General features: G+C 39.9%; 1 protein-coding gene across 1 annotated transcript; it reads right to left on the bottom strand.

The window, feature by feature from the left end:
• Positions 1–1,917: 1,917 nt before the first annotated feature.
• On the bottom strand, positions 1,918–4,809 carry LOC146504036 (mRNA decay activator protein ZFP36L1). Its single transcript, XM_085130789.1, has 2 exons — positions 4,675–4,809; positions 1,918–4,180 (listed from the first exon to the last, which is right to left on the bottom strand). Exons 1-2 carry the CDS (start codon positions 4,705–4,707, stop codon positions 2,993–2,995), a joined length of 1,221 nt encoding a protein of 406 aa, XP_084986915.1. The 5' UTR covers positions 4,708–4,809; the 3' UTR covers positions 1,918–2,992.
• Between the last annotated feature and the right edge of the window lie 3,995 nt (positions 4,810–8,804).

Here is an 8,804-nt window from a genome sequence, read left to right as displayed (position 1 = left end):
CCCACTCATTCCTGCATTTTTGGCTTACTGTTTACACTTTGTGGTCATTGTCCATCACCATAGCAACACATCCTGCTATTGATCAAAAGGGGAACAAAGTTGGAAGGCACAAGGCTATGAGGTTCACTCGGAGTCTGAAATCCAGCCCTTAAAGAATCTAAAGAATTGACAAAAAAAATGGAGCTTCAGTCATAAATTTGATTTTATTGTTTGAACATAAAGGGTGTGGGTTAGGATCATAGCAGAGCTATCTTAGGGATAGGTGTGCCATACGTTTTTCACTCATGATTTCCTAAGGTTACGGTGTTTTGTTCAGATTGGTGAAGTTTGCAAATGTGGATGAAGTTTACTCACTTTTGTTCAGGAAATGTCAACACAAGCAACGCATCTGTCACTCTGTTAATATTGGGAGTATCATGTGTATCGACACTATATAACCACATGACACCGTGATGTGGTTACATGTAACTCTGGTTACTAAATGATCTTGGTTATTTGTAGTATGTAGGAGACGGACAGCAAACAAGTTGCCTAAACTCTTTTTATTATAGCTTTTCAAGTCATTCGAGTGTCACTATCATATAATCCTGTGGCTGGGATAAACATGTATGGTCACCACAAACAAACCTCACCAGAATTTTTGTGGAAGCAGATGGAGAGCAATGACAGTGTTACCAGTAATACGAGTTAGTAGGAAGAAGTGTCTCCAAAACGGATTTCTTAGGGTCTTAACTTGGAGGGGGAATTGAACCGTCCCACATTTCTTGGAAATCCTGATTCAAAAGATCTCAAATCAAATGGGAAAAATTCCCACATCGTATTTATCTCAACAAGTTGCAAAACTGTAATCAGATACATCAATGATTTGTTGTTTTTATTGCTCTAATCTCGTTAATGTGTCAGACTATTTCACACTTATCTCCCACATCATCACAAGTGCTTCTTCTGTGTGTGTTCTCAGATATTCTGGGTGTTACTGTAAGCAGGACTTTTATTATTCCAGATCCAATCTTGCTAGACAGTGTACAATTCTTTGACAGTATGAGGGCGGGGGCAGTTTGCGCAACAGTCTCAAGGGGAATGTAACATGGAAATTTCAACAGAGTGTTTTAACAAACGCCTCCTTAACTCGTAAATGCGCCTTACAGAAAGTGACGACAGAAAAAATATCTTTTTTTTTTCTTCCGTGAGATTTCCCACTGCTCAGTTTTCTATAAATGCTTTTTTGATATGTAAAAAGCAATTGTCCATTTGCTTTGAACAGTTACACTAAAAGCAATACCCTAATATCCAACATTCAATTTAATGCACTGCTGCGAAGAGCTGCCAAAACATTGCAGGTTTTACCTAGAAATAAAAAGCTGTGTGATAGTGTGTATAAACACGGTAATCTAAATACCTGACTGTATACACAACAAAGATGTATGGCAGCACAAAACAGAATCGGGAGAGAAAAAGTGGAGGACAAAAGGTCAAGGTTCCATAGTCAGGAGACTAGTTATTATTTAGCTGTAATGCAGCAGAATGTATATTTAAGTGTAACATGTATAGGCTTTAACACATTCAAAATCTTGATCTCATTTCAAATAATGTAGAAAAAAATCCTCAAAAGGTATTTGTGATTCTGGTTCAGAGGTTCAGCAGATTACTGGAAAGGTGAATTTCCTTCCATTTCTTAAAATCTGGTGCTACTGAAAACACAGGATTTCCTACCAACACATGTAGAAGTCAAAGTAGTGGTGTTTTAATAATGGTTGCTCCCATTTAAGGGGAAGCCCAGCTCCAATGTGTCTAACTGAAACACTTAACAGAACTGGGCCTTCATCGGTACACATCTTCTTTCCTTGCTGTAACTACAGGAAGTTCCTGAACTCCGCATGTGAATGCATAAGCTGTAAATAACACGAGTCCAAAACATCAGCATACAATCATTTCTTTATTGAGAATTTTTATTAAAATGTATTTTTCTTATTTTCAGGCAATCAAAAATATAAGATTATCTTTTCTACTTTGCTTTTTCTCACATTTGCATCTCACAAACAGTGAAGTTTTTTTTCCATAAATAAAGTACAAAATACAATTTTCTCTAAATGCAAATAAATATCATAATAAATATATCCGTTTAAGTTAAACAACACAAAGTAACCAATAACCAAAAGGAATACTGCGGTGTTCCCTGAACCAGGCTGTCAAACACAAGGGGGGAAATAAAAGATAGTGTGCAATTTACAAAGTAGCAAATATTACAGAATGTTTTATAGAATCAAATGTTATTAAGTGTTTGTCGGGATACATATATTCAGATTTGAATTCACTGACATACCTTATTTATATTAGAGCACTTTGATCTTTGTGCATTCTGCAAGTTGTATTTGCTTCCACGTCTACAAAACGACAGACACACACATACACTCTCACATGCATATTCTGTACAAGGCCCACACGCGCACACACGTCCACACACAGACAGAGTGAAGAACGAAGCTTTGGTTGAATGCTACTGAGAGATTTGACAGGTTCTCCCTTTAGAATTAGCTGTAAAGTGCATATCACAGACATATGTCAGGTCTCACTGGTAAAGGCTACTGAATCAAACATACTGTTTGTGGCACAGAGCATAAATAGCCTATTAGGTAGGGAAAATATTCAAGGCACAGGAATCACTGATTATCACCAAAGCTATTTTGATCACTACCAACATTCACCGGTAATGTCAAGACCTGCAGATGAGTTAATTTTGACGGAAGACCGCATATATAGGTCTTATAAGCTACATGTTATGTATAAAAATAGATTGCTAACATTTGGGTACTTAAATCATCTCAGTATGTGTAGTTTGTCTAAGATGAGCTCAACTTTACAAACATAAATTAAGAACTTTAAGTGTTATTGTCGACTTGTTCTGAACAGTTCTGGTGCTGATGAAAGTTCAGATAAACAGAAAAGTTAAAAAGAAAGTCATTTATCTTTTGTTATTTCCCTTTTGATCCATTTAGTCAGACAGGGATAGGCGTTCAAACACAGTGAGCCTCTTGGTGGCTGAGCCATCAAAGGTCGGAGACTCGGTTCCACTGGAACTGCTGCTGCTGTAGGACTCCTCCAGGGAGTCCTCAGAGGAGAAACGCTGCAGTGAAGGCTTTACGAATGTTCCAGCAGCTGGAAACAGCATACTGCTGTCCTGGTGCTGCCCGTCCTTCACGTTGGTGAAGACACTGCTGTTGTTGCTACTGAAATTATTTCCATGACCACACACGCAACGTGAGACCTGTGGCTCCAAGATGAGAGGAATGTTATGGATGTCTCCAGCGCTCATACGGGTTTGCTGGCTGCCAAACGGGAATGCTGCTGCCTCACGCTGCACAGAGTCAAACACTGGGGAGAGAAGGTCAGCAGGAGGTGGAGAAACCGAGGGAGCACGGCTGAAACCCTGGTTAGGATCACTGAAGACCGAGGCGAATGATGGAGGGGAAGAGCTGCGAGAAGAGCCCAGAAACCCAGCGAAGCTGACACTCTGGCGGAGCTGGTGCCGTGGATTGTGAACACTGGGTGTTGTGGTAGTTTGCTGCCGCTGGAATTTGGCAGACAGTAATGGACCATCACTGATTTTCTCCTCATGGATGAAGTGGCAGCGTGAACCGTAGGGGCAGTAGCCAAAGTTATAGAAGGTTCTGCAGGGCTCTGTCTTGTACTTGGGGTGGCGGTACAGTCCTCTTAGTTCTGCCTCACCATGGGCAAACTGGCATTTGCTGCCATACTTGCAGCTGCCAGTCTCCTGGAAGCCACGGCACAGCTCAGTTTTGTAACGGTTAGAGGACACCATTGGTGGGGTCTGGGCAGAAACAGTAGATGAGGGAGGGAAGCCTGGTGGGGGAGGCACAGTAGTAGCAGTAAGGCCTGAGGGAAACAGCTCCGAGTTCTTCAGCTGTCCAAACGAAGAGAGAAGGCTGCTGCTGGATTCGGTTAGACTCATGGAGCGATCGGGACGGAAAGGTAGCTGTTTCTTTGTGGAGACAGGGGCCGGGCCCCAGATGGTTGGCCAGAGAGAGCTGCCAGTGTCGTCATTATTAACATGCTCAGTGCTCATGTTGAGGCTCAGAGAGCCAGGAGGGGAAGGGGTGAAAAAGGGGGCAGACCGATGGCTCTGCCCTGAGACTTCGTTCAAGGCCAGGTTGATCAAGTTCTGTAACAGACAGAGGGGACTGTTAGAATCCAAAACAATATATGTCTAACGTTAATGAAATGAAATGCTGTCTTTCTATAAAGCTTTATTTAGGATATTGGGTTAGAAAAATGCCAAACAAATAATAACAACAACAATAACAATAATGTAGCCAAATTAAATTGAGATTAACTGAAATAATATAAATGAATAAAATCATAGTTTGCGATTTTCCATTAGTTTACTGATACAAGAAGATTAAACTAGGGCACACAACCAACTGAGCAGCTGACCGTCTGAGTCACCTCATTATGTCTTAAATCACAAAGTGAGGAGGCCCTCTGTCATTTCAAAAGGTGTTCGCATCAAAACACCGTTTGGCACAGCAATAAACTGAGCAGAAATTAACAGCAGTTACTTTGTATAAGCAGTCAGAGCGCCTAAGCCACGCCACCCACCAACTACAAAAAGGGTTTTTCAAAACAAAAACAAAACACTGAAGTAGTTTGACTCACCTTTGTTAAGATATCGTCGAGCATTTCGGACATCCTTTTGGCAACAAGGTAAGGACTCGGGTCTGAACTCCAGTTGACTGTTGGATATATGTCCAGTCTTAAAAGTCAATGGTCGAGCTCTCCTTTTAAGTCTATTTAAAAGCCCCTCCTATACTGGGAGGAGTTTCCATTCCCCCTTCCGGGATGACGCTGCTGCTGCCTCAAGTTTCATATGAGCTAAGAGATGGGCGGAACTTAAACGGTAGAAGAGAGAGAGAGGAAGAGAAGAAAGAAAACAGTGTATTTTTAACTAGTTGCGTGAAATGTGTCAGTTTCGTAGGCAAGGGGGGCTATTTACATAGCTCTCATACCCACTCCAAACCTAGAGCGGCACACACTTGTTTTCCTGTTTTTGCTCTTATTCTGTACCAATTAGTGTGAATGATTTTTAACCGCACAAACTCTGCGATACTTTTTAAAACCCAAAGCGCTCGAATGTAAAGTGGCAAGGAAGGCTGTTTATTTAAGATGAATAGACTGACTCCTTTCATCTCAAAGTACAGGCACATCTGTTCTGTAGTAAACTCTGTAGTAGTTAATATATAGTAATAAACATATGCAGCCATATACTCATATATGACTAATGCCCAGCTTTCTGGAAGTGCCATCAATCATCTCTGATCAAATCCGTTGTCGCCTCTACACTATATCTTTCGCTCACATTACGTTACATATACATTACTGTGCTTTCTTGTTTACCAGAATACATGCAGCTACATTTCCCCATCTGTGGTCTGGTTTCTGCTGTGCACCAGAGCTCCGGCAGAGTCTAACCATTACCAGAACACAGACAATAGAAGCATTGATTACAGATGAAAGAAACCAATAGTGGTCTCTTATTGGTAGTAGAGTCTGATGAATAACTCCTTCACGTCATGTGTAGCCACACGTTTTTAAAGCTGTTTTAATGCAAGGTTTGCACACATGCCCCACTTTGGATGGCCCACAGTGGAAATGAAGCTGACACATAAACTTGACAAACAAAACAAAAGTAATTACCAGAAGCATATTGTTATTAGTGTATAACCATTTTTCTTTCCACAGTGCGCATTGCGTTAACTATGTTTTTCTGTCTTTCTCACATGCATTAAAACATGTTACATTAACACTTAACTTGTTTATAATATTCTGGGGTGATTTTTTTTGTATAGTACGACTGTAGAAACACTCTGCGATTCACACATTGCATGGATCGGTTTCACACAGTGTCAAGTGTGAACAATAAATGTTCATATAGTCTGTACCCTGACACATGAAGCAGAAGATTTCAAGCCCTTTTTCATTTGCATTTTGCTGATTATGACTGTGACAAAATATAAATATCACATGTCTCTTGGTCTAGTTGAGTCCATTCAACCACAGCCATGGTGAAGACCGTTAACAGACGATGACCACTAACACTGTTTACAAGGAGAGTAATCTACAGAGGTTTATTGGTGAAATGGCTGCCTGTTCACGGAGCGTAGTATCAAAAGCTATTGAGGGAAATTTGACTTGAAGGGAAGAGTATGATAGGAAAAGGTGCACAAACTGCAGGGATGACTGCATAGATTATCAAGAAAAGTCAACTCAAGAACTTTGGAGAGCTTCACAGGAAGTGGAGCCACCACGAGAGCTGTCACGTTCCTGATATCTTAGAAATCCCCCATAGTGGGCTATCATAAGGAGGAAGATGAGACACCCCCACCCTCCAAATCCACCCCAAAATAAAAAGAAATTAACAAGAGCTGGAGGCCACTGTCAAAGCAACCTGGGCTTTAGTTACAGCTCAGCACTGCTACAAGCTTCAACACATTTTTAATAAAGGCGTCCCAGTTAAGCACCGAGTGCATAAGTGAACACACTATCACTCGCATCTCTAATGCTCGTTTTTGGGGTTTTTTTTAGACGCACTAGTACATCATTTCACGCATGTCAGTAAATCTAATAGCTTCTTTTTTTTCCTGCGAAACTGCTACGCTGTTATCAGCCAAATGAAACACCAGATTTTTTTTGTCGCTACTGCTGCGTCATCAAGTCACATGAGTCATATTTAGTCTAGTAAATGATGGCAAATATATTCTAATCACAGTTGTGAAACAGTAGAAAAGTCACAGTAAACAGAAGGTGGGTGCTGTGAGAAGAGCCACAAGGATTAAAAAACCCCCAACAACTTTGCATTGTAAATCAAAAGTATTCAAACACTTTGGTAAAATTAACAGACTAAGAAAATCCTTCACTCCAAATCAAACGTAGCTCCCAACTGAAATTAAAGAGTTTTGCTTAAACAGGGGAATTACTAATGCATAAGGGGTAAGACTGGATCAACGTTGCAAAAGATATCTTCACATACAACATAAGTCTAGTAAATTAAACCAAAGCAGAAAATGAAAATACAGAAGTACATTGCTAGTAAATTAAGAGCGTGATTAAAGTTCCCACTTCTGTTTCAAGAAACACTGAGCCATAGCCAACCATAGCGTTTCGCTACAAGTTACCGCCAGAACATTTGGATGCTCTTCTTGCTCTCACTGTACTTTCTTAAGTGTACTCCCTCACAACAGCTCTCTGTCTGTGTTTTTGAGCCTAAATTTTCTCACTGTTAAATGCGTAATATTTGAGTTTTTTTAAGTTACTGCGATGAGTTGCTTTTCTTTTTGTTTTAAATCATTCTTGGATAACATGTTGTATAAATGTGCAAGAGGGTTTGGTGAGAATCGCAATCTATATCATGTACACAACTCACAGGCCTCACATGCATGCCGACACTAACAGTGCAACTCAAGCCAAACGAGCCTCTCATGTTCAGCTATTAATAACTGCAGCTCCATACAAATAACCCTGCTGCATTTGATACAAAAAAGTCTGTCAAGAGGGCATGCAACAATTGTTCCCATCTTTGCTGAAAAATTTAGTTCGTCAGCAGGCAAGTAAGCGGGCACAGACATGAGGGATGCAAAATACCAGCACTGACATCTTGTATATGTATATCTTTCCTTTGTTTGTATGTCTAAGTGTGGGTTACCTTACTTTACTGGTTTCTAATGAAAGTCTTCCCGGTTGCATAGATTTTCTCTTTAACAGGGAGTGTCACGTAGAGTTACATTCAGAAAAAATGCTGATGGTGCTCTCCAGATTGTTGTTGTGTTTTTTCTTTCCTTGGTGACTAAGAGAGTCTGTGCCCAATGCCAAGTTTTCCACTAGGATGATTTTAGTGACACACCAGCAGACTTGAGGTCTTGTAACATGTTAGAACATGATCGCACATTTAATTCAAAGGAAATTGTCCCTATGAGGGAGGAAACTGAGGGAAAATTGTAATATGAGAAATGAAGACAATACTTTATAAGACTGGGACTAATCCACAGAAAAATAAGTTAAGTACCAATGAGATTTTGAGTGCTCATGAGGTTTATTTAAACATCGAGTAATGCCAGTAGGTCATTTTCCACAGGTAAAAAGCCCAGACTTGAAAGCAAACATTCAATATGTGTGGGGAGAAAATCCACCATGCAATGCAAATATGCATATTTGTATTATTCCCGTATCCCCTAATATGAATTATTGTGAAATGGAAAATGTTTACAATACGATTTTTATCTTATTATTTGTTGCCGTATGAAAGGAATGTGCTGCAGTATGAATTTTATGCAGTTCTGTACCCACACATTAGCTCTTAATTCTTTAGCTTTGCCGGTCACTTAGATGTACAGATGGGCCTGTGTTTACCCTTCTAACCATCCCCTATACGATCGGCTTTTACATTAACCTGCCTTTACAAAATAGATCACTGTTTAAAAATATATAGAAAGTCTCCTGGGGGAATTTTAGATCATGTTATCCCTGCAGCATAGTGGGTTATAATTTATAGTCTAACTACAGAGCTGGTGAGAAAATTTTCAATCTTGAAAATATCTCTAGCTGGCAAAAATATACTAGAATAGTAAATACACAAAAAAAAAAAAAAAAAAAAAAAAAAAAAAGAATAGTAAATACACCCAAACATGCTGTATTTTATTCCTCAAGGTTCATTATTCAAGAAACAACAAGTGAACATAGAGGAGGGAAACTGGAGGGAACTTTTTAGGTGTTTGACTCACCACGGATGGCTG

This window comes from Neolamprologus multifasciatus, chromosome 14 (assembly GCF_963576455.1).
Source record: "Neolamprologus multifasciatus chromosome 14, fNeoMul1.2, whole genome shotgun sequence".
In the NCBI taxonomy this organism is placed as follows: Eukaryota; Metazoa; Chordata; class Actinopteri; order Cichliformes; family Cichlidae; genus Neolamprologus; species Neolamprologus multifasciatus.
The sequence above is the reverse complement of the archived record's forward strand: the minus strand, read 5'-3'. Positions and strand labels throughout refer to the sequence as shown.

Bases quoted from the DNA above. Each gene is read 5' to 3' on its own strand.
- LOC146504036 (XM_085130789.1), bottom strand. From the start codon at position 4,707: ATGTCCGAAATGCTCGACGATATCTTAACAAAG. The intron at 4,181-4,674 runs GTGAGTCAAACT...TGTCTGTTACAG, and splicing joins TCGACGATATCTTAACAAAG to AACTTGATCAACCTGGCCTT.